Source organism: Lampris incognitus, chromosome 1 (genome assembly GCF_029633865.1).
Source record: "Lampris incognitus isolate fLamInc1 chromosome 1, fLamInc1.hap2, whole genome shotgun sequence".
Classification (NCBI taxonomy): domain Eukaryota; kingdom Metazoa; phylum Chordata; class Actinopteri; order Lampriformes; family Lampridae; genus Lampris; species Lampris incognitus.
Window position 1 is genome coordinate 113,136,653 of NC_079211.1, and position 26,724 is coordinate 113,163,376.

Genomic DNA, 26,724 nt, shown 5'->3' on the forward strand with positions numbered 1-26,724 from the left:
CTAATAAGAATAGAGGAAGAATATCACAAGCCAGTGTAAACATTGCAACTTCCAAAACATTCCCAAAAAAAAAAGCTTTCCAAATCTTTTATGAGGTAGGAAATGCAATTAATGTCTTTGTTCCACCTCAAGGCCACAGAAGTTGGATTTTGGGGAGATCTCTGAATGCAAACAAAACCAAGTTGTTTTCAAGGAAAACTCCATTGAATAACTTTAATCAAGAGGAATAGTGTTAACAGTTTGACTATTAAAAGTGCATATCAAATTTTTATATTTTCGATTGGTATGATTGCAAATCTTCAATGTCGCAAATATTTAGAGCATTTTTTTTATTGTCATTAGATAGGCAGAAATCCAAAATTCCCCATTTTAAATTGTCACTCCCTAATGGTGTCCTTGATTAGAATTAGCAGTATTTTCATTCTATCAATTGTAACTACAACTGGTAAAGAAGTTTTAGTTAATAATAGAGGTCAACTGCTAATGGCTAAGTGTGTAAATTTTAAAGCAGCCTGCCAAACACATGTACTTTGTTGCTATTACTGCTCCTCATACAGAATACATGCTATCTCTGCTTTGATCTTCCTCCTTTTACTCCTTAAATTGAAGTTTTTGCAAGTAAACAAGTTTGCTAGGCTTTCCCTTGAAGTTGGATCAACTTCAAGGGAAAGTTGAAAGAAAGTAAGTCCTTGCAGATCACCAATTGCTGCTTTTCAGTCTTGAAAGTGAATTATTAGTGACCAAATATGATCAACCAGCTGACACCGCACCACTTTTGGATACTAATATTCTCTTAATTTGTGTTTGTTATTTTCTATACTCACTCTTAAAGTCACACCACATTTGCACAGCTCTCATAAACGGTTATAGTAACATTTAAAACACCAGTATGAGAGGCGAAAAAGCTGCTATGCTTTGAAATTCTATTACCCAGCTCCATCTGAGGAACTTTGTTTGAAATGCTTCAGTTGTATTATTGAGAGGTGGTAAGAAATGGCTTGCAATAACTTGACTGATTTAAATGGAAAAAAATTCATTTCCCCCCCCACACAGCTTGCCCCAGTTTTTCATTGTTCCAGCAAATGTTTCTGAAGTGGACATGAGTCATTTCCAAGGACGGGGATTGCCAGTAGGTGTCACTCAGTAAGGGCTGATTCAGACATTCACAGATATCCTGGGCAGCATATTTTAAATATATCTAAATGTACATGCTAGAATCTGCTGATTCTGGTCCTAAGGTTGTGCATTGAAAAACTTCCTCATACTAGATTCATAAACTAAGTGATATTGCAAGACAACTGTACCTTCACCAATATTTCCCATACTATTTATTCTTACCGTGGTGATGAGGCAAGGGACCATACCATGTGGGAGGGTCCAGGGGAAGAACATTTTCATAGAAGAGCTCTTAAATGTGCAGATTTTGTGACTTTAATATAAAGACTTAGATAACACACAAGTGAATTAGACATACCTATTATGCTGATGATACACAGCTGTATGCGCCCATAAGAGTTGATGATCATACTTAAATGACAAATTTAGAGGCCTGCTTGGCTGTTGTGAAAAATTGGATTTCGCTAAATTTCCTGCTTTTAAACTCAGATAAAACTGAGATGCTGGTCATCGGCCCTGTTAGAGAGACACAAATTTGACCAAGTAACAATAACAGTCGACAACTCTGTCATTTCACAAAATGTGGTAGGCAAAAATCTTTGTGTTACATTTGATCCCAACCTTTTCTTTGATAAGCACATTAAAGAAATCGCAAAGACTGCATTTTTTCACATATGTAACATAGCTAAAATTTGGTCTTTCTTGCCCATGGTTGATGCAGAGTCTCTATAAAACATGCATTTGTTTCATCCAGACTTGATTACTGTAATGTTCTGTTTTGAGGTCTGCCACATACTAGTACTAAAAGTCTTCAGATGGTTCAAAATGCTGCAGCTAGAATCCTAACTGAAAATGAAAAAAATGGCTATATTACACCAATTCTTGCCTCCCTTCGTTGGCTTCCTATCCATGTCAGCTCAGACTTCAATGTGCTTCTGCTGACTTATCAAGAATCAGGAATACTTTATTTGTCATTTCACTTCATGTACTTCATCTTATCTCATCTCATCATGAGCTGCTTCTCCGGGGTCGGGTCACGGTGGCAGCAAGCTAAGTAGGGCACTCCAGACGTCCCTCTCCCCAGCAACGCCCTCCACCTCTTCCTGGGGGATCCTGAGGCATTCCCAGGCCAGATTGGACATGTAGTCCCTCCAGCTAGTTCTGGGTCTACCCCGGTGTCTCCCCCCAGTTGGATGTGCCCGGAAAACCTCCAAAGGAAGGTGCCCAGGAGGCGTCCTAATCAGATCTCCAAACCACCTCAACTGGCTCCTTTCGACGCAAAGGATCAGCGGCTCTACTCCGAGCTTGCTCCGGATATCTGAGCTCCCCACCCTATCTCTAAGGCTGAGCCCAGAGACCCTATGGAGGAAACTCGTTTCAGCTGCTTTTATCTGCAATCTCACCCTTTTGGTCACTACCCAAAGCTCATGACCATAGGTGAGGTTTGGAACGAAGATTGACAGGTAAATTGAGAGCTTTGTGTTCCAGCTCTGCTCCCACTTCACCACAACGGTCCGGTACAACGTCCACATTACTGCTGATGCTGTACCAGCCTGCCCTCACTCGTGAACAAGACCCCGAGATACTTGAACTCCTTCACTGGAGACAACAACCCATCTCCAACCCAGAAGGAGCAATCTGCCATTTTCCGGTAGAGAACCATGGCCTCAGACTTGGAGGTGCTGACTGTCATCCCAGCCATTTCCCACTCAGCTGCAAACCACCCCAGTGCGTGCTGGGGGGTCGTGTACTGATGAAGCCAACAAAACCACATCATCTGCGAAGAGCAGAGATGCAATTCTGAGGTTCCCAAAAACAGACACACTCCTCACCTTGTCTGCACCTTGAGATCCTGTCCATGAATATCACAAACAGAATTGGAGACACCGGACAACCTTGGCGGAATCAGACACTCACCAAAAACGTGTTTGATGTTGTGCTAAGAATATGGACACAGCTCTCACTTTGGTTATACAAGGACTGGATGACTTGTAGCAACTGCCCCAGTACCCCATGCTCCCACAGTACCCCCCACAGAGTGCACTGGGTTACATGGTCATAAGCCTTCTCCAAGTCCACAAAACACATGTAGACTGGCTGGTCAAACTCCTATGCCTTCCTCAGCACTTCCGCAAGGGTAAAGAGTTGGTCTGTTGTTCCACAGCCAGGACGGAATCCGCATTGTTCCTCCTGGATCCGAGGTTCAACAATCAGTTGGAGCCTCTTTTCCAGCACCCTAGAGTAGACTTTCCCAGGGGGGCTGAGTAGTGTGATGCCCCAATAATTGGAGCACACCCTCCGGTCCCCTTTTTTAAATATGGGAACCACCACCCCAGTCTGCCAATCCACAGTTACTGTCCCCGACTTCCATGCGACACTTAAGAGGCTGACACACTTCATGTACTTGTACAAGTACACTTCATGTACGTGCATACATGAAATGAAACAAAATATCGTTTCCCCCAGGAGTGCAACACAAAGACAAAAACACTTATCCAAAAACTACAAGAACACATATATACAAACTAAAACACATATATCCAACCTACGAACACATATGTGCCTGAAGAGGTAACACCGAGGGCGGTATGTCAGGACGCGGAAGCAGGGCAGGCTAAGCTAACTGCTAGCCCATGCAGCCCGGAAGTTCCGATAACACCGAGGGTGGTCTGGCGGCGGTCTCGCCTAGCCTTGACTGTGTTTTTAGTGTCATTGTGTGGAGTGCGGGGAGAACCCATCCACTGAGGACACACAAGCCAGTGCATTCTTAGTGCCGGCCCCAAGCCCGGATAAATGGGGAGGGTTGTGTCAGAAAGGGCCTCCAGCATAAAATCTTTGCCAAATCAAATATGTAGATCATGAATAAGATTTCCAAAAGGGATCAGTCGAAGCCCGGGTTACCAATGACTGCCACTGGCACTGTTGGCTAGCAGGGTGCCTATGCTACTGTTGGGCAAAGGAGAAGGAAAGGGGGAAGGCATGTTCAGAGAAAGCGGGAGAGGAGGAAGGGTAGGAATGTGGGGGGAGAGAGTCGGAACATTGAATGTTGGCACTGTGACAAGCAAATGGAGAGAGCTGGCTGATATGATGGAAAGAAGAAAGGTAGGTAAACTGTATGCAAGAGACCAGGTGGAAGAGGAGTAAGGCGAGGAGCATCGGAGGTGGGTTTAAACACTGCAAATGGGAGGAGAAATGGGGTAGTGGTAATTCTGAAGGAAGAGTATGTCAAGAGTGTGCTGGAGGTGAAAAGAGTGTCAGACAGAGGGATGAGTATGAAGCTGGAAATTGAAGGTGTATTGATGCATGTTATCAGTGTATATGTCCCGCAAGTTGAGTGTGAGATGGAAGAGTAAGAAGAATTCTGGAGTGAGTTGAATGAAGTGGTGGAGAGGGTACCCAAGGGGGAGAGAGTGGTGATTGCAGCAGACTTCAATGGGCATATTGGTGAAGGGAACAGAGATGGTAAGGAGGTGATGGGTAAGTATGGTGTCAAGGAGAGAAATGTGGAAGGACGGATAGTGGAGAATTTTGTGAAAAGGATGGCAATGGTTGTGGTGAATACATATTTCAAGAAGAGGGAGGAACACAGGGTGTCGTACAAGAGTGGAGGAAAATGCACATAGGTGGACTATATCTTATTTAGAAGGCATGGTCTGAAAGAGATTGGAGACTGCAAGGTGGTGACAGGGGACAATGTAGCTAGACAGCATCGGATTGTGGTCTGTGGGATGACTTTGGAGACCAAGAAGAGGAAGCAAGTGAAGGCACAGCCAAAGATCAAATGGTGGAAGTTGAAGAAGGAAGACTGTTGTGTGGAGTTCAGGGAGGAGTTAAGGCAGGCACTGGGTGGTAGTGAAGAGTTGCCAGATGGCTTGGCAAGCACTGCAGAAATAGTGAGGGAGACAGCTAGGAAGGTGCTTGGTGTGTCATCAGGACAGAGGAAGAAAGACAAGGAGACATGGGGGTGGAATGAGGAAGTACAGCAAAGTATACAAAGGAAGAGGTTGACAAAGAAGGGGGATAGTCAGAGAGATGAAGAAAGTAGACAGGAATACAAGGAGATGCAGTGTAAAGTGAAGAGAGAGGTGGCAAAGGAAAAGGTGTATGGCGAGTTGTATGAGAGGTTAGACCAGGGGTAGACAATCTTATCCAGAAACGGCCAGTGTGGGTGAAGGTTTTTGTTCCAACCACGCAATTACACACCTGTGTCTCCTAATCAAGTTCCTCAGCAAAGACTCTACTGGTTGATTAGTGGGATCAGGTGTGTAACTGCTTGGTCGAACAAAAACTTTCACCCACACTGGCCCTTTCTGGATAAGATTGCCCACCCCTGGGTTAGACACTAAGGAAGGAGAAAAGGACCTGTACTGATTGGCAAGACAGAGGGACCGAGCTGGGATGTGCAGCAGGTTGGGGCGATCTAGGATAGAGATGGAAATGCACTGACAAGTGAGGAGAGTGTGTTGAGAAGGTGGAAGAAGTACTTTGAGGGGCTGATGAATGAAGAAAATGAGAGAGAGAGAGAAGGTTGGATGATCTGGGGATAGTGAATCAGGAAGTGCAGTGGATTCACAAGGAGGAAGTGAGGGCAGCTATGAAGAGGATGAAGAGTGGAAAGGCCGTTGGTCCTGATGATATACCTGTGGAGGCATGGAGATGTTTAAGAGAGATGGCAGGGGAGTTTTAACTAGATGGTTTAAAACAATCTTGGAAAGTGAGAGGATGCCTGAGGACTGGAGAAGAACCATACTGTTACTGATTTTCAAGAATAAGGGCGATGTGCAGAGCTTTGGCAACTATGTACAGAGGTATAAAGTTGATCAGCCACAGCGCCATGAAAGGGCACTACATATGTGATGTTTGCTTTGAGAGTGTTCATTGAGAAATATGAGAAGGCCAGAAGGAGTTACATTATGTCTTTGTGGATTTAGAGAAAGCATATGACAGGATGCTGAGAGAGGAGGTGTGGTTTTGTATGCAGAAGTCGGGAGTGGCAGAGATATACAGTGCATCCGGAAAGTATTCACACCCCTAAACTTTCCCCACATTTTGTTATGTTACAGCCTTATTCCAAAATGGATTAAATTCCTTTTTTTTCTCATCAATCTACATACAATACCCAATAATGACAAAGCGAAAAAGGTTTTCTAGAAATTTTTGCAAATGTATTAAAAATAAAAAACTGAAATATTGCATGTACATAAGTATTCACACCCTTTACTCAGTATTTGGTTGAGGCACCCTTGGCAGCGATTACAGCCTCAAGTCTTCTTGGGTATGAAGCTACAAGCTTTGCACACCTATATTTGGGGTATTTCTCCCATTCTTCTCTGCAGATCCTCTCGAGTTCTGTAAGGTTAGATGAGGAGCGTCGCTGCACAGCTATTTTCAGGTCTTTCCAGAGATGTTCAATGGGGTTCAAGTCTGGGCTCTGGCTGGGCCACTCAACGACATTCACTGACTTGTCCCAAAGCCACTCTTTCGTCGTCTTGGCTGTGTGCTTAGGGTCGTTGTCGTGTTGAAAGGTAAACCTTCGCCCCAGTCTGAGGTCCTGAGCGCTCTGGAGCAGGTTTACATCAAGGATCTCTCTGTACTTTGCTCCAGTCATCTTTCCCTTGATCCTGACTAGTCTCCCAGTTCCTGCCGCTGAAGAACATCCCCACAGCATGATGCTGCCACCACCATGCTTCTCTGTAGGGATGGTATTAGCAAGATGATGAGAGGTGCCTGGATTCCTCCAGACGTGATGTTTGGCATTCAGGCCAAAGAGTTCAATCTTGGTTTCATCAGACCAGAGAATCTTGTTTCTCATGGTCTGACAGTCCTTTAGGTGCTTTCTGGCACACTCCAAGCGGGCTGTCATGTGCCTTTTACTGAGCAGAGGCTTCCGTCTGGCCACTCTACCAAAAAGGCCTGATTGATGGAGTGCTGCAGAGATGGTTGTCCTTCTGGAAAGTTCTCCCATCTCCACAGAGGAACGCTGGAGCTCTGTCAGAGTGACCATTGGGTTCTTGGTCACCTCCCTGACCAAGGCCCTTCTCCCCCGATTGCTCAGTTTGGCTGGGCGGCCAGCTCTAGGAAGAGTCCTGGTGGATCCGAACTTCTTCCATTTATGAATGATGGAGACCACTGCTCTTCGGGACCTTCAATGCTGTAGAATTTTTTTTGTACCCTTCCCCAGATCTGTGCCTCGATACAATCCTGTCTCGAAGGTCCACAGACAATTCCTTTGACTTCATGGCTTGGTTTCTGCTCTGACATGCACTGTCAACAGTGGGACCTTATATAGACAGGTGTGTGCCTTTCCAAATCATGTCCGATCAATTGAATTTACTACAGGTGGACTCCAATCAAGATGTAGAAACATCTCAAGGATGATCAGTGGAAACGGGATGAACCTGAGCTCAATTTTGAGTGTCATAGCAAAGGGTGTGAATACTTATGTACATGCAATATTTCAGTTTTTTATTTTTAATAAATTTGCAAAAATTTCTACAAAACCTTTTTCACTTTGTCATTATGGGGTATTGTGTGTAGATTGATGAGAAAAAAAAGGAATTTAATCCATTTTGGAGTAAGGCTGTTACATAACAAAATGTGGGGAAAGTGAAGGTGTGTGAATACTTTCCGGATGCACTGTATGTAGGAGTGGTGTAGGATATGTATAAGGCCAGTGTGATAGTAGTGAGGTGTGTGGTTGGAATGACAGATGGGTTCAAGGTGGAGGTGGGATTACATCAAGGATCGGCTCTGAGCCCTTTCTTGTTTGCAATGGTGATGGACAGGTTGACGGACAAGATCAGTTAGGAGTCTCCGTGGACTATGATGTTTGCGGATGACATTGTGATCTGTAGTGTGAGTAGGGTGCAAGTTGAGGAGTGCCTGAAGGGGTGGAGGTATGCACTGAAGAGAAGAGGAATGAAAGTCAGTAGGAGCAAGACGGAATACATATGCATGAACGAGAGGGAGGACAGCGGAATGGTGAGGATGCATGGAGTAGAGGTGATGAAGGCGTATGAGTTTAAATACTTCGGGATCAACTGTTCAAAGTAACGGGGAGTGCAGAAGAGAGGTGAAGAAGAGAGTCCAGGCAAGGTGGAGTGGGTGGAGAAGAGTGTCAGGGGTGCTTTGCAACAGAAGGGTACCAGCAAGAGTTAAAGGGAAGGTTTACAAGATTTTAGTGAGACCATCTATGTTGTATGGTCTGGAGACAGTGGCACTGACGAAAAGACGGGGCAGAGCTGGAGGTGAAAGATTTTCATTGGGAGTGACGAAGAAGGACAGGATTAGGAACGAGTATATTAGAGGGACAGCTGACACTGGACAGTTTGGAGACAAGGCAAGAGGGGCAAGATTGAGATCGCTTGGGCTTGTGTGGAGGAGAGATGCTGGGTATGTTGGGAGAAGGATGTTGAATATGGAGCTGCCAGGGAAGAGGAAAAGAGGAAGGCCAAAGAGGAGGTTTATGGATGTGGTGAGGTTGGACATGCAGGTGGTTGGTGTGACAGAGGAAGATGCAGAGGACAGGAAGAAATGGAAACGGATGATCCGCTATGGCGACCCCTAATGGGAGTAGCCGAAAGTTATAATAGTAGTAGTAGTAATAGTAATAGTAGTTGTTGTTGTAGTAGTAGTAGTAGTGTGGATTGTGGGGAGGTGTGTCGAAGGTGTCTGGCTGGGAGGGCTAGCGTTGGATTGGCTCAGGGAGCTTGATCTGCTGCATCCTTTGGGCCCAAGGACCATGGCCCTGACCAGAGCGACACCCAAAGAGGAAACATCGAGGGCAATCTGACAGGACATGGAAGCGGGACAGGCTAAGCTAACAGCTAGCTTATGCAGACTGGCAGTTCTGACAGTCATCCTGGGTAGTGTTTGTTCTCCTGGACAGTGACGTTATTTTTTTTAAGATATATGTTACTTTGGATATATGTGTTCTTGTAGTTTTTGGATATGTGTTTTTGCCTTTGTGTTGCACTGCTGTGGGCTGGGGGAAACGATGTTTCGTTTCATTTCATGTGCACAAGTGCATGAAATGAAATGACAAAGTGTTTCTGATTCTCATTCTGATATATCCAAACTAAACACATATATCCAAACTAAGCAAGCAAAAAAAAAAAAATCAAAATCAATGTAAAATTATAAAATCCTAAATGGACTTGCCCCAACTTACTTGTCTGATCTCCTTAAACCATACATTCCATCTTGAGCACTTCACTGTCAAAATACAGGGCTCCTGTGTGTATCCAAAGTTAAAAACAAGTCAGCTGGTGGCAGGGCCTTTTCCTATCGGGCCCTGTTCTTGTGGAATAACCTGCCTGCTGCCATCACACAATCAGTCTGTTGAGTCCTTTAAATCCAAACTTAAAACTCATCTTTTTGCCTCAATCTACAATTTATTGCCTTTAAGTTGAGTACTTCACAAGCTGTACTGCATGGCGGGTCAGTTTCTGTCTCAATGAATTTACCAACCACTGTTCTGCCAACGAGATTATGGAGTATAAATTAATGACTATTGCAAACTGTTCTCTTCTCTCACATGTCTTTTCTCTCTCTCTGAATGATGTCTTCTCCTTTCTCTTCTTCTGTGTGTGAATGGTGTGATGTGAGTCTCCCCTGTGTGCACATGTGTCTGTCCTCCTCCTAGGTCTCCATGGTGACAGTGGTCGCCACCTGGACACTGCTTGACATCCCCCTCATCACATTTTTTAAATATATATACAGTGCTGCTTGAAAGTTTGTGAACCCTCCAGACATGGTCACTGTTTTTGTAAAAAACATTAAAATCACCTTATTACACATACATCCAAATCCCAATTTGTAAAGCACACCTTCCAAATAATGGACACACACACAGAAAGAGATATATTTTCATTATTTAATTCAACAAAGGTAGTTTATTTCACAAAAACTGAAAATTTAACATATGCAAAAGTATGTGAACCCTTGTATTAGTAGCTTGTGGCTCCTCCTTTTGCAGCCATTACTTCAACCAAACGTCTTCTGTAACCACTAACCAGTCTCTCGCATCTGCTTATGGGGATTTTTGCCCACTCCTCCTTGCAGAACTCAGCCAGTTGAGAGAGGTTGGAGGGACATCTGGTATGTACCAACTTCTTCAGGTCTCGCCACAACATTTCAATTGGATTAAGATCCGGACTTTGACTGGGCCAATCCAGAGTACGAATCCTCTTTCTCTGAAGCCATTCCTTTGTAGTTTTGCTGGAATGCTTTGGGTAATTGTCTTGTTGCATAATCCATTTTCGTCCCAGCTTCAACTCCCTGACTGATGGCAGGAGATTCTGGTCAAGAATTTGTTGATATGCCGGAGAATTCATGGTTCCTTGGATAATATGGAGTCGTCCAGGTCCAGAAGCAGAAAAGCAGCCCCAGACCTTCACATTTCCACCACCATGCTTCACTGTTGGGAGGAGGTTCTTTTCTTCATATGCAGTGTTGGCTTTTTCTCCAAACATGTTGGTTTTGATTGTGACCAAATAATTTTATTTTGGACTCGTCTGTTCAGAGAATGGACTTCCAGAAGGTCTCTGGTTTGTCCAAGTGCTCTCTGGCAAAGTTGAAATGGGCAGCTTTGTTCTTTTTTGAGAGCAGAGGCTTCCTTCTAGCAACCCTCCCATGAATGTCATGGCTATTCAATTTTCGTCTGATTGTAGACGCATGCACATTTGTCCCAGATGCTACCAGAGAGGTCTGCAACTCTCTAGAGGTGATGTGTGGGTTGGCCTTTACCTGATTTTATTATTTTTCTGGTGCTTCTGGGTGATAGTTTTGATGGGCGTCCACTTCTAGGCAGAGTTGCTGTCATGTTGAAGGCCCTCCATTTGTAAATTATTTGTCTTACAGTGGATGGATGGAGCTGGAATCTTTTGGAGATGGTCTTATATCCCTCCCCAGACTGATGGGCTATCACTACCCTCTTCTTCATGTCCTCGGATATCTCCTTTGCTCTCGGCATTGTTGATTTGTATGGGACCACAGTGGTTTGGTTGGTTTCCTCTCTCTTTTAATTAGTGCAGGCCAAACCCTTTCCCAAGGATGTCTCATTTCATTGGTCTGCTTAAATGATTAATTAAGCAACCAAATGTGTTTCACCCGAGTCTGTTACCTGCTTGACTTAACCGATGCAGCTGGGGGTTCACTTACTTTTGCACATACACTAATTCCATGTTTCATGTAGTTTTTGGGTTACTTAAACAAGTCCCACTATACAAGTACATTCAACTGATAAACATATATCTGACATTTCATACATAAAAACTGGTGATGATAGAATAAGAAAATCATGGTAAAACAACAGAAAAATCTAAACTGCTCAAGGGGTTCACATACTTTCAAGCAGCACTGTATATATATATATATATAAAATAAAAATAAATATATACACTACCGTTCAAAAGTTTGGGATCACCCAAACAATTTTGTGTTTTCCATGAAAAGTCACACTTATTCACCACCATATGTTGTGAAATGAATAGAAAATAGAGTCAAGACATTGACAAGGTTAGAAATAATGATTTGTATTTGAAATAAGATTTTTTTTTACATCAAACTTTGCTTTCGTCAAAGAATCCTCCATTTGCAGCTATTACAGCATTGCAGACCTTTGGCATTCTAGCTGTTAATTTGTTGAGGTAATCTGGAGAAATTGCACCCCACGCTTCCAGAAGCAGCTCCCACAAGTTGGATTGGTTGGATGGGCACTTCTTGCGTACCATACGGTCAAGCTGCTCCCACAACAGCTCAATGGGGTTCAGATCTGGTGACTGCGCTGGCCACTCCATTACCGATAGAATACCAGCTGCCTGCTTCTGCTCTAAATAGTTCTTGCACAATTTGGAGGTGTGTTTAGGGTCATTGTCCTGTTGTAGGATGAAATTGGCTCCAATCAAGCGCTGTCCACTGGGTATGGCATGGCGTTGCAAAATGGAGTGATAGCCTTCCTTATTCAGAATCCCTTTTACCCTGTACAAATCTCCCACCTTACCAGCACCAAAGCAACCCCAGACCATCACATTACCTCCACCATGCTTAACAGATGGCGTCAGGCATTCTTCCAGCATCTTTTCATTTGTTCTGCGTCTCACAAACGTTCTTCTTTGTGATCCAAACACCTCAAACTTGGATTCATCCGTCCACAACACTTATTTCCAGTCTTCCTCTGTCCAATGTCTGTGTTCTTTTGCCCATCTTAATCTTTTTCTTTTATTGGTCAGTCTCAGATATGGCTTTTTCTTTGCCACTCTGCCCTGAAGCCCAGAATCCCGCAGCCGCCTCTTCACTGTAGATGTTGACACTGGTGTTTTGCGGGTACTATTTAATGAAGATGCCAGTTGGGGACCTGTGAGGCATCTGTTTCTCAAACTAGAGACTCTAATGTACTTATCTTCTTGCTCAGTTGTGCAACGCGGCCTCCCACTTCTTTTTCTACTCTGGTTAGAGCCTGTTTGTGCTGTCCTCTGAAGGGAGTAGTACACACCGGTGTAGGAAATCTTCAATTTCTTAGCAATTTCTCGCATGGAATAGCCTTCATTTCTAAGAACAAGAATAGACTGTCGAGTTTCAGATGAAAGTTCTCTTTTTCTGGCCATTTTGAGCGTTTAATTGACCCCACAAATGTGATGCTCCAGAAACTCAATCTGCTCAAAGGAAGGTCAGTTTTGTAGCTTCTGTAACGAGCTAAACTGTTTTCGGATGTGTGAACATGATTGCACAAGGGTTTTCTAATCATCAATTAGCCTTCTGAGCCAATGAACAAACACATTGTACCATTAGAACACTGGAGTGATAGTTGCTTGAAATGGGCCTCTATACACCTATGTAGATATTGCACCAAAAACCAGACATTTGCAGCTAGAATAGTCATTTACCACATTAGCAATGTATAGAGTGTATTTCTTTAAAGTTAAGACTAGTTTAAAGTTATCTTCATTGAAAAGTACAGTGCTTTTCCTTCAAAAATATGGACATTTCAATGTGATCCCAAACTTTTGAACGGTAGTGTATATAAATAAATACAAATCCTGATTTGATGTTATATCCTTCTCTCACTCGGATGTGTGACTCACATTTTTTTCTTGTGTCTTCTCCCGTGTGTGTGTGAATTGTGTCTCCCCTGTGTGCATGTGTCGTCTGTCCTCCTGTCAGGTCTACATGGTGATGGTGGTCGCGTGGCTCAGGTCCTGGGCTGTTCTGGTGGCATCTGGACACTGCTTGGCAACCTCCTCATCATATTCTTCATATATTTTATAATTCCATTATAATTCTGTTATCCTCTTTCAGTGCTGTATTGTGTAAACTGTGTGAGCACAACATCAATTGCACGTTGTCTGTCTTGGGAGAGAGATCCCTCCTCTGTTGCTCTCCCTGAGGTTTCTTCCTGTTTTTCTCCATGTTAAAGGTTTTTTTTAGGGCGTTGTTCCTTATCCGATGCGAGGGTGTAAGGACAGGATGTTGTGTTGCTGTAAAGCCCCCTGAGGCTAATGTGTAATTTGTGATATTGGGCTGTACAAATAAAATTGGCTTGACTATTAGAAAATATGACCGACACTCAGGAAACATTTGATATAAAACAGATTTTGTTAAGAGAAAAAATAGAATAAAATGAGAAATTGGCCAGAATCGAGTTTGAGAAAAGATTGTGTAGTATGCAATTTCCTGGTACAGTATCGCATCAATAACAGTATGTAGGAGTTACACAAGACTCACCATGTGCCGTGCTGTAAAGCTAGGGCTTGAACTTTGGAAGTTCAGTCCACATTTGGATTCCATCCAGTCAGCCTGTGTTTCTTGTACACTGTCCTTCTCACCTGCTCTTCCCCCTTCTTTAACTTCTGTCTCTATCTTCCAGGCCTGTCTCATCACTCCCTCTCTGTGTAATCATTACCCGGCTTTGTAAAATTGTTAATCATTGTTAGGCTAATAAAAATGTTGCTGCTGTAAATACACAAAGTTGGGCAATAGGGCTATTTGTTGGTTGGTTTTGAATCAGGCAAAAAAAGCAACCAGGAAACCCTAGCAGTTTTAGGTAACATAGTCCCAGCTGTAGCCTACTTGCTAGTCTTCACCTGTCTCTCATTTTCCTTATCTGCTGTCTTTCTCTTCCTTGGCAAATACTTCATTAAACTCATTTGAAGGAGTTTTCACAGGTAAGGGTAGGATGAAGGTCTTGTTCACTGGTGAGGGTAGGATGGAGCGGGAGGTGGACAGGCGGACTGGTGCAGCATCAACGGTAATGTGGACATTGTACCAGACCATTGGGGTGAAGAGGGAGCTGAGCCAAAGGCAAAGCTCTCAATTTACCAGTCAATCTTCATTCCAAACCTCACCTATGGTCATGAGCTTTGGGTAGTGACAGAAAGAATGAGATCGTGGATACAAGCGACTGAAATGAGTTTCCTCCGTAGGGTGTCTGGGCTCAGCCTTAGAGATAGGGTGAAGAGCTCGGAGTAGAGCTGCTGCTCCTTCGCATCGAAATGAGCCAGTTGAGTTGGCTCGGGCATCTGATTAGGATGCCTCCTGGGTGCCTTCCTTTGGAGGTTTACTGGGCGCGGCCAACTGGGAGGAGACCCCGGTGTAGACCCAGAACTAGCTGGAGGGACTACATGTCCAATCTGGCCTGGGAATGCCTTGGGATCCCCCAGGAGGAGCTGGAAGCCGTTGCTAGGGAGAGGGACGTCTTGAGTGCCCTACTTAGCTTGCTGCCACCGCGACCCGACTCCGGAGAAGCAGCCGAAGATGAATGAATGAATGAACATTAGAGGAACCATTTCATTACACTTAACATTCATGCAACACAGAAGGTAATAAAGGCAGTAACATTAGTCTGTCAGATGTTTTTACCATTTTTTTGTCCAGTCAACACCAATCACCACGAAATGGTGACCTGTTCATTCTAAACAAACTGAACAACAGCAGTCGGTTGGAACTGCTGTGACTGTTTTTCTATTTAGAAAGCATTTTTTTAATATTTGTTTTTTGCTAATGTCAAATAGTTAATCGATGGCAATTTACCCTTTCTTTTACCTGCCAAAGATGTCTGTACTACAGTGGCAGGGATGGCTGGCAACCATACCAACATGTACCCCTGGCTCTGCAAAATGACAGAAGCTAAGCAGATGTGGGCTTGGCTAGTACTTGGATGGTAGACCTCCTGGGAAAACCGAGTTGCTGCTGGAAGTGGTGTTGGTGGGCCAGTAGGGGGCAGTTGCCTCTGGTCCAAATAAAAACAACTAAAAAAAAAAAATCCCAGCGCAGTGACAGGGACACTGTGCTGTAGGAGATGCTGTCCTTCTGATGAGACTTTAAACCGAGGTCCTGACTTACTGATCATTAAAGATCCCATGGCACTTATCACAAAGAGTAGGGGGTCCCCGGTGTCCTGGCAAAATTCCCAACATGGCTCTCTCCATGTTGGAAATGAAAACGAAAATCCTAGAATTAAACTGGGTTTTGCGATGCTGTTGACTGAGCCAGAACAAGAGTTTGTATCAAAAACATTAAATCAGGGTTACCATGCAGCCTCGAAAACATGGAAAATTCTAAAGTTATGTTGTAAATTGATGGGCAGATACTATCACATGTCCCAGATATTTCACTCTTGTCTGGAAAAAATTTGCATTTAGGTGGAGATAATTTAAGCCCAAAAGTCTGCAGTGCGTTTCAGTACTTTCATTAGCTTCTCTTCGTGTCCCTCTAGTGAATCCGAAAAGACTATTAGGTCATTGAGGAAAGTAATAACTTCCTGAAGGTTTAATCCAAGTGTAATAAAAAAAAAAAAAAAGATTTCCATCCCAGTCTAAGCATAGCTCATTGACCCATATGATTTGTACTCTGAATTGGGATTTTAAGGAAACATTGTGAGCTCATTTTTTTTTGTCCTTTTAGATCTGGTGTTGGTCCCACCACAGTGGATGTGCACTCTTCAAGACAGCATCTCTGCCATTGCTGCAAGAGGATCACGAACAACATTCTTACATGGACAAGTAAGAATTGGCTAGATTTTTCTTTTACATCTTCGTTTAGCAAGCACTTTTGTCTGAAGCGACTTACAAATGGGGACGGCAGTTAGTAGTTATATTTTTCTGTCAACCTACTGGACTCATGAGTGCATGTTAATTTCAGTGCAGTTAGTGTATGTGCGCAGTCGTACGATCATCAGAAGTGATGCTTGAAAAAGGGGATTCCAAGTCAGCTGGACGATGCCACAAATACTTATCACAGTTATGCTCAGAGGTCATCGAGGGATTAAGGTAGGCCTGGAAGATAGATGTTTAAATGAGTGATAAGTGAGGCCGTAGCCGTGGTGGAAGACGAGTTCATTTCATTATTCTGGGCCTGATGGGGGTAAAACATGAACCAAAAAAAAAAAAATCAAACCACTTCAAGTGCACATAGATAGTAGCTCTCCAGAGGTAGAGATTAAAGGGTGAACGGGAATGTACATGATAATATGGGTTTAGGGGTAAGTTTCAGCAGTTACTTTAACTACTTGATATGCCAGCAGCAGAGTTTTGAACTTGTGGACAGTAAATGGAGGGGAAAGATACAAGGGGAAGGGAGCCATGTGCATCTTGGCAGATTGAAAACCGAGCACGTGTCATTGTTCTGAATTCTCTGTGGCGTTTGGATTGTTCAGGTTTGGAGACGGCAAGAAATGCAACACAAATGCAGGGCTCTGGGCTAACATTTTACATGGTCAGCCCTGGTGCCCCTGAGTTTTTCAGTAAGTGGCAAATAATTTTTCAAAAACATCAGATACCTCACTCAGTTGTGTGACTGAAATGTTGTCACATTATGTACTATTAATATGCAGCACATTCTGTGCACCTGCAGCATTTACATACAGTTACACTGTTTGACCAGTTGGGACAGTCAAGCACACTTGAATGAATAGTAGTCAATATTAGTAGTGGAGAAGAAAGTTTACCAAAAGCGGTAAGTGATAAGTACTGCATCTCTGATTGAGAAATGCCGTCCATACATCCATTATCCAAACCACTTATCCTGCTCTCAGAGTCGCGGGGATGCTGGAACCTATCCCAGCAACCATAGGGCAGCAGACGGAGAGACACCCTGGACAGGCTGCCAGGCCATCACACAGGGCCAACACACACACACACACACACACACACACACACACACACACACACACACACACACACACACAGTCATACCTGGGGCAAATTAGTACGGCCGATTCACCTGACCTACATGTCTTTTGACTGTGGGAGGAAACCAGAGCACCCAGAGAAAACCCATTGCCCTGATTGAGAAATGTTGATACAAAAACAGCCTCCTGCTTCTAAAAGAACAGCGTCAAAGTAGTGAATTGTATGTTGACATGAAGACTGCTGACCTGCACTACCCACCGATCAATGGAGTGAAAAGTTTCATTTTGTAGTCAAATTCACACTTGTCTGAACCTTAGAGAAGAATAAAGCAGTGGACTCTTTTTACACCGGCATCCTTGTTAAGTTGATGCTGTGCATAATGATTTGGAGGCCCCGGCGAGGACATTTTCATAAAACTTGTTTTGCTGTTAAGAGAAATTGCATCCGAAGACGGACACGAAAAAGGTTTTTCGGTCGAAAGAAAAGGGGGAAGAGTTGTTAGCTAGTTGGTAAAGTGCAGCGTTAACTATGCTAATTATCTGGTCAAAGCCTGAGACACCATTTTACTCTTACCTGTGTTAGTCAGTGATTAAGGAAAAATGGCCGAACCTTGAGAAGAATTATTGAATGAAATCGAACAAGTGCTTTGTGGATTATCAGTGGAGAGATTGGAGGAACAATGCCAACATAAGGGGGAAAGCCGATGTGCGTTAATCAAACATGTGACACGGTTTTGCGAGTGCAAGGGTTTAATAGACTTGGAGGACACGGGCATGTCAGTACTTTTAGAACTGAGTGATGCTGTGAAAAACATACATGAGGAGGGTGCAGCAGCATCTGCAACAGAGGGACATGCAAATGTAATGGTTGTTCAGGAGTCTTTGGCGACTGAGGGGGGAAACTGCGCAGCCACAACCGTTGGGGGAGTCAGAGGCCATGCTGAGAGGGAGGGGCCCTGTGCTTCACAAGGGTGGAGACTCCACAGCAACAGTTGCTGCGCGTCTTCAAATGGCTTAATGAAAGGACTTCAAAATTAGTGGAAAAATCAGCGGGTCAAATCAAAAAGACAAATTGACTTTTACCGGCTTTGAACATCAGATTGAAAATGGATTAAGGAAAGCGTATCCTGAGATGGACATAGTGGAGGTTGTAATTCGTGCTGTGAGTCCAGGAGGGAAATTGAGGAGTTATTGAGAGGGCAAAACAGACCCCCACTTTACACAAACTCAGACAGATTTTGCGTGCTCACTATGCAGAAAAAGATGCCACAGACTTGTGTCAGTAGTTGACTAAAGCTGTGCAGGGTCCGTGTGAGACAGCCCTGGATTTTCTGGTTCGAGAGAGCGTTGTCTGCATCAGAGCGAGTCCCGTCCGGCCTGAAATACAACCGAGAGTTAGTGCAAAGCCAGTGTCTTCAATCTGTTGTTACAGGGTTGTCAAATGATAACATCAGTGCAGAAATGAGAGGCCACCTGCAAAACACGAACACAAGCAATGAACTGTTACTAGAGAAAATACAGGTTGCACAGTACAATGAAAGTTAGCAAGTCCAGAAAACAAAAGCAACCGTCAAAAGCCTCACATAGTTTGAATTTAGTGGAAACTAATGGCAACGCAAATGTTCAGGTTGATGCGGTTCCGGTTTCAAAACTTAGAGGAGAGCAATTCGGCTATAATGGCGCTTACCTGTCAAGTAGCATCAATAGTCAATACTTTGAGAGGTAGACCCCATGCCAAACCTGCTACATCAGAGAATAGAAGGCTCAAAACACACTGCAACAAGTGTCAGCAGGGCAAAGTACCAGACTGGGACCAGTGTTTCAAGTGTGGCAGTGGCACTCACTGGTCTAGAGGATACCGATTGGGAAACACCAGAGGGCCTTCGGAAAATGGCCGGAGATTGTGACTGGGGGGTCAGGTCATAACCTCTGTTGGATTTATGTCCCACAACAGTGTTGATCATGAGACAGTCACTGGACCAGTTTGCACCGGGTGAGCTGAAAAGCAGTGGGTACAAATCACACAGTACCCTACCAGGACATGGAAAACACCAATCACCATCAGACTTTACCAAAACAGCATGAACCAGAATACACCAATTCTGTCACTAAAATTAATAATTTTCCCACCAAGCGCAAAAGCCTTGCCTAGTGAATTGGTAAAAAGTGCCTGGTGTGGTGTGCCTTGAACAAAATGAAAACTCAAGCTCTGTGGGATACAGGAGAACTAGTAACTATTCTGAGTGAGAAATGAAGTCCAAGCATTTGCCACACACCCCAGTCAAACCTATCAGTGATCTTATGGAAAATGAGAAACTGGTGAACTTGAAAGCAGCTAATGGCACAGGAGTCAGTTGAAGTGAGTTTCAGTTTGCTTGAGCCAAAGTCTGAACTGACTAGATGTACAGATCTACTGGTGCCAGTGTTAGTAAAGTTGTGGTGGAAAAACCAATTATTGGCTTCTCTGCATGTGCTGATTGTGTTTTATTGTTCCCATGGGAAATCAATTTATTTATATTTAGTCCCACTCCACATTTTCCCCCAGTTGCTTGTATGACATCCACCCCAGTGTTGCAGGGCACGCCCAGACCCACTGTCCTAAGTTAAGAATGACTTTGAAAGGCTCGTATAATGGGTAGATACTGATTTTCATATTATGACATAGGGATTATTTCCAATTCAAATCAAGTTATATGTACACAAACACCTACAACAGTTGTGTCCAACCCTGCTCCTGGAAAGTCTCCATCCCCCTTGACAGTCATCACTAATTTCTGGATTATAAAAGGTACTCTCACATCTGTCCCTGAACAATATTATTTTTGTGAACCCATAAGCTCTAACAGCATGTTCCCAAAGCCAAAATAGGTTATGTACTAATGACTTTTTATTAATGAATTAAAAACTAAAATGCAGTGCTTGCATAAGTATTTGACCCCCTTGCAGCCCTGCGTGGCTTGGCAGAGGGGGTGGAGCAGTGACCGGGGCAGCTTGGAAGATTGGGGTAATTGGCTGGGTACAACTGGGGAGAATTAAAAAAAAAAAACAAAAAAAAAACAAACAATCAAAAAAAAAGACGATAATCAGAAGCTTCAAATGTGATTAAATAAAAGGCAGCAGCAAACAGGAAGCCTTGATTTAAAAGAACTGAGAGTTGTAGCAGACCTGTGGTTTTCTGGGAGTTTTTTCCAGATATGGTGCATGAAAACTGAAAGCTGCCTCTCCATGTTTAGTTTTGACTCTGGGAACAGAAAGCAGACCTGTCCCAGACCATCTAAGAGGTCTGGGTAGTAGATAGTGTAGCAGTTTTTGGGCCCTAAACCATTCAGTGCTTTATTATATTATATCATACTGCTCTTAAAACATGTTAATTCTATACTGTAGTTACAGTTAGATATAAGCTTAAAGTCAGAAATCAAAGAAGTTGAATCAGTTCATCTGGACACGTTTATTGACAGATACGTTTCATCATTCATCTAAGTGACATCTTCAGTCTAAACTGACCGCAGGTATCCCCACCCTTATAAACAATACAGTACAATACAATGCCCAACGACCGAAACCAACGACCAGTTTCATATGCAAATATGGGTGTGACCATTGATCATGTGTACTATTCACAGAGGATTAAGCACATTGCAATCACAACATTGTAAGATGGCGACAGATGTATTCTTAGCCACTGCCCCCCCCACCCCCCACCCCCGGTTCAGGGATGGTTGTTCCCTCTTACCACAGATGGCCTCTTTTACTCCTCATTCAAACCTTTGTTCCTCCTTATCATCCCTGAAAGAGTGGCCACTAGCCTGTAGATGGGTGTAGACTGTGGAGTCCTGGCCTGGCGTGTTAGCTCTCTTGTGTTGTTTTTTGGCCAGTGTCTGTTTTGTTTCCCCAATGTACAAGTCACTGCAATCCTCCTGGCACTCAACAGCGTACACTGTATTGCTCTGTGCCAGCGGACCCGATCCTTGGGGTTGGACCAACTTCTGGCACAGCGTGCTTTGGGGTTTGAAAGCAACTGAGACAGGCCAGGACTCCACAGTCTACACCCATCTACAGGCCAGTGGCCACTCTTCAGGGATGAGGATGTGCACATCCTTGATAGGGAGGAATGATGATTTGAACAGGGAGTCAAAGAGGCCATCTATGTGAAGAGGGAACGGCCATCACTGAACCGGGGGGGGGGGGGGGAGCTAAGTGTACATCTGTCACCATCTTACAATGCTGTGATTGCAACTATTCCTCAATCCTCTGAATAGTACACATGGCTATTGAAACTCTAGTTAATGGGCACACCCATATTTGATCATGAAACTGGTCATTGGTTTCAGTCGTAATACATCTGTCGCCATTTTATGATGCTGTGATTGCAACAATGCTTAATCCTTAATGTCTGGTATCACAACGCTTTTAACAACCGCAAAGCTTTTGCTGACTACACCTGGATACCCTGTTTTGGCCACAATCTGCATTTGTCAATCAAGAAAGCCATAGGCATTGATCGTGTGACAGGCTGTCTTTTCCGACTCCATTCCTTTGCTGCAGCAAAGAGAAATGAAGTGATCTAAAAAGTTTGCTCTGCAGTATCACCTCAGAAAAGAAGGGGGCAGATAGTTGTGGAACAAGACACGATTCTTCCACACCCACAACACCAGTAGATAAACTGAATGGTGAGATCACTGACTATAAATGATTAGGAGACATCAGCCCTGCAGAGGACCCCCTGACTTGGTGGAGTCAACATGATGCACATCTGCCCATCATGGCTCACTTTGCACAACAGCATCTGTGTATTCCAGCATCCAGCTGTGCATCTGAACGTGTCTTTAGCAAGTCTGGAAATGTCTGCAGTCCTAGGTGTTCTAGGCTGAGTGAGGAAAATGTAGACACCCCTGTTTTCTTGGCCAAAAGTCTTAACAAGGCAAAGGGATTGATTAACAAATGTGAAAAACTGCCAGCCACCCTAGGGCTACGGTTTAGGCTGAGTAGTGACAATTTTTGTCATAGATCTCGTTGTGTTGAATGTCTATTGTTTTCAAATCTATTTTGAATTGTGACAAAGAAAAGTTGTTCAGAATTAAGATAAAGCTCAATGGTCGAGCTGAAAATACTTTTCTTTACCAAGAGAAAAAAAAAGATTACACAGCCAAGATTTAGGATAGGTTAGAGATAACTGAACGGTTTGAGATTATGCTGCTGTTAACCCGAATTTTTGTCATTTTAGTTGAAATGCCATTGCTTTAACTTAATTTAAGTAATGCGCATGTTGTACCGGACCATTGTGGTGAAGAGGGAGCTGAGCCGGAAGGCAAAGCTCTCAGTTTACCAGTCAATCTTCATTCCAACCCTCACCTATGGTAATGAGATTTGGGTAGTGACCAAAAGGGTGAGATCGCGGATACAAGCAGCTGAAATTAGTTTCCTCTGTAGGCTGTCTGGGCTCAGCCTTAGAGATAGGGTGAGGAGCTCGGACATCCAGAGGGAGCTCGGAGTAGAGCCGCTGCTCCTTCACATCGAAAGGAGCCAGTTGAGGTGGTTCAGGCATCTGATTAGGATGCCCCCTGAGCACCTTCCTTTGGAGGTTTACCAGGCACGGCCAACTGGGAGGAGACCCCGCGGTAGACCCAGAACTTGCTGGAGGGACTACATGTCCAATCTGGCCTGGGAATGCCTTGGGATCCCCCAGGAGGAGCTGGAGGGCGTTGCTGGGGAGAGGGACGTCTTGAGTGCCCTATTTAGCTTGCTGCTGACGCGACCCGACCCCAGAGAAGCGGCTGATGATGAATGAAATCAGGCATCTGATTAGGATGCCTCCTGAGCACCTTCTTTTGGAGGTTTACCGGGCACGGCCAACTGGGAGGAGACCCCGAGGTAGACCCAGAACTCGCTGAAGGGACTACATGTCCAATCTGGCCTGGGAATGCCTTGGTATCCCCCAGGAGGAGCTGGAGGGCGTTACTGGGGAGAGGAACGTCTTGAGTGCCCTACTTAGCTTGCTGACACCGCGACCCGACCCCGGAGAAGCGGGCAAGCGGCTGATGATGAATGAATGAATGCTTTAATTTATTTTATTTATTGTTCTCGCTCTAAAAGTTTGTGTTTTGACTGAAAACGTTGTCCATGTTTGAAATAAAGCACAATAATGATATTTGAGAGTGTTAACACTTTAAAAAAAAAGTATCGGAATTCATGCTTTGGTAACGGTATCGGTATCGAAACAAAAATGTTGGTAGTATGACAACACTAATACGCACACTAGAAGCAGTAGGCAGTCATGTACACTAGGGACAGTGACCAGCTGCAGTGCAGAGGCCAGGGGCCAACTCCAGTTCTTTGTCATTGCCTTGGTCAGGGGCACAGGAAGGAGTGTAAAACTTAACATGCATATCTTTGATGGTGAGAGGAACCTAAGCACCCAGAGGAAACCCATGTAGACACGAAGCCTGAACTTCACACAGAGAAGACCTGGGACAGCCTCGGACCTTCTTGCTCTAAGGCAACAGCACCAACCACTGGGCCACTGTGCTTGGATCTATGCGTCAGTTATGTGCTGGGTGGTTTTGCAGGGCCTTCCGATGTGAGCCAAAGCAGCTGCTATACCACAATATTCTGCAGTTAGTACTAGCTGCGTCCTTAACAGTCACATGCATCTCTTTGCCATTATACCTTAGTCTGAAAGCCCAATTTTAAAGTCTGTTTTCTTGTCTGTTGTATTTAACCAACATTTATTTGTTTTTGCTATTTATTTTTTCATCATGTAATGGAGAGTAGGCTCAAACACCAAGTGGATAGATGTGCATGTTATTTTTTTTCTCATACTCGAGAGGTCATCTAATTGTCCTTCAAAACATTTGTTCAGACATGATTTTGCATGTTATCTTCCCATTGTGTCGGCATGCTTTTGTGTTTTTCAGAATGCTCACAGCCGTGGCGCATAACTACCTTTTCTCAGTGAAGACAGAGGACCTGTCGGACACTCTGCCCACTGTCCAGGACATACAGCTGTCTTACAATAAGTTCAAACAGTTCTTCCTCATTGGTTTGTTGATTTTTTTTTTTTTATGTTTCATGTCCAGTTTTGCTCCTCTGACGAACATAAATCCCATCAGAATCCAGGACAGGATTCTAATGAAAGAACAAATAAGATAAAATCCCATTTCAAAAAGGAGTAAGGCAGTAAAAGTAAGAAAACAAATTTGAATATAAATGAATGGAGACTGTGGCCAAGGGAAAAATTTACCCGAGGCAATTTTCCAAAATGTTCTTTGTTTTAAGATGAAGATTAATATGTGATGTACTAGCATAGAAATGTTTAACTGACGGCCTGTGTTACTTGTTCACAAGTTTTGTCTTCTTACAGACAATACAACAGACTTTTGGGTATCGGATATGAAATGGTTTTCTTTGTTGGAAAACTGTGGATGGTTGGACATCATCAGGTCAATTGAATTTTTTTTTATATCATTTTCAATTATGTAGGGATTTGTCTTTACATTTTTTTGTCATTCAATTTTAACTCATACTGATGTACATCAGGCACTGTCTTCAAAAAGCAATGGAGGTAGTGGAGTGCCTTGAAAAGGAAAACACCAATGTCCTAATATTAGGTATGTCATTAAATGGGGTATCGCTTTAGTGCGAAGTGAAATTAAGAATAATTTATTATCATGAAACAAATGAATTTCACATGTATTTTACTTACTGTTCTTCATTCCTCTTCTGTTCTTTGGCAAGTGTACCATAGCCAATGATGAGAACTAGTAATTAGTGATGATTTCTCTTTGTGTTAGAGGAGGGTGGCTCAGACCTTTGCTGCATTATCTCCAGTCTGGCCCAGCTGATGCTGGATCCTTTTTACCGGACTCTGACAGGCTTTCAAAGCCTTATCCAGAAGGAATGGGTGGCCGGTGGCCATCGCTTCTTGGACCGTTGCAATCAGTTACATCTGAAGGACAAAGAAGTAGGTTCTTTTTTTTTTTTCATATAGAACTCTTTATTGATTTTTCCAAGACACAGGAAAAAATACAATAAATGAAATGAACACCGGAATTTACGTCCCCCGTCCTACCCACCCGCAAGCCCCTCCCTCAACCTCTGGCTCCTCAAAGTTCAAGTGTAAATATCAATGAAAAAAGAGGCGCAAAGCACTTGTATATACAATAAACAGTAAATACAATGAATATGAGATTGAAATAAATGATAAAAACAGGATGGAAAGGTAATATATAAAAGTGCAGGTAAAGAATAAAAACGGAAAAAAGAAAGGGAAAAACCATAAGACTGACATATTTTTGAGAAATAATATAAACAATACAGTCTTATGTTAGAGAGGAGAACTCGGCAGGTCTCAAAGAAATAAAGTGAGACCAGAAAGGTTCCCAAATTTTTCGAAAATTTCTGTCCTTCCTCCTTGTGTATCTAACTTTCTCCAGGTGCAAAAGGCTCATCAGGTTTCTCATCCATTGAATAAAGGTGTGTGGGGCGGGGGGGGGGGATTCTGTTGATTCATGTTCTGAAGATTGAGATTTCTAGCTATTAGGCTGAAACCAAATGTTTTCCTTCCCTTAAATGAAGCTTCCCCACCTGACTATCCTTATGCCCATGTAGCTCGAGCAAATAAACAAGGTGGAGGTGTTGCTTTAATATATAAGTCTATTTTCAATCTGACTTGTAGACTTGAATCTAAATTCCAATCTTTTGTGGCTCTTGTTCTGGGTCCATCTCCCTCAGCCATGAATAGAGTCAGCTCAGTCCAGATTGTGATAGTCTATCGACCTCCGGGCTCTTACTCAGTATTTCTTGAAGAATTTGGAGAGTTTGTCTCAGGTATTGTTACTCATTCTGATGAGTTTCTAATCCTTGGTGATTTCAATATTCATCTAAATAAGGCTGCTGATCCTCTAAGTAAAGCCTTTCTGGCATTTGTTGATACTTTTGGGTTCGCTCAGTTTGTTCAAGAGTCGACTCATTGCAGTAATTTGGTTTTATCTCACACATTTCCTTTGTGCTGTAAATTGAGCCTTCATTTTCCTGGCAGATCATGCCCAGTGGCAGACAGAATTGCATCGTGAAAGCAAAGCTTAAAGGGAACCAGTCTAAATGCTGATGGTGTCATTATTATATAGCTATTACATGGTGCAGTCAACGTTTACTTCATAATGATAAGTTAAGGCAAAAAAGTTGTCTATTTCCACTTTAATTGCAATTGTCAGTGTTTCCAAACAGTGATGGACTGCACTGTCATTTCAAACTTGGTTCACCTTAGTTCTTTAATACACCATGTGGTGCAACCTGGACACATCATCAGTAATGAACCGGAGTCATCAGGTGATTCTGGTCTTAACATCAGGTCTTAACCCGGGTCTTAACCCTCACCCGAACAGCCCAGCCAGAGGTGATCAAGCCCTGATTTGTGTCCAGGTAGCACATTACGCCACATGTTACCCCCTCTTCACCCCTGTTCACCCAGAGCCAATGGGAAG

General features: G+C 43.5%; 1 protein-coding gene across 2 annotated transcripts in view; it reads left to right on the top strand.

Moving 5' to 3' along the window:
- The window catches only part of mtmr12 (myotubularin related protein 12), a 91,976-nt gene that overhangs the window by 51,833 nt on the left and 13,419 nt on the right, over positions 1 to 26,724 (top strand). For both annotated transcript variants that reach the window (XM_056282891.1, XM_056282897.1), the window contains 6 exons: positions 1,054 to 1,129; positions 16,018 to 16,115; positions 24,157 to 24,281; positions 24,603 to 24,681; positions 24,779 to 24,849; positions 25,033 to 25,202. In XM_056282891.1, the coding sequence (XP_056138866.1) occupies positions 1,054 to 1,129; positions 16,018 to 16,115; positions 24,157 to 24,281; positions 24,603 to 24,681; positions 24,779 to 24,849; positions 25,033 to 25,202 (619 nt within the window). The remainder of the gene's footprint in view (positions 1 to 1,053; positions 1,130 to 16,017; positions 16,116 to 24,156; positions 24,282 to 24,602; positions 24,682 to 24,778; positions 24,850 to 25,032; positions 25,203 to 26,724) is intronic.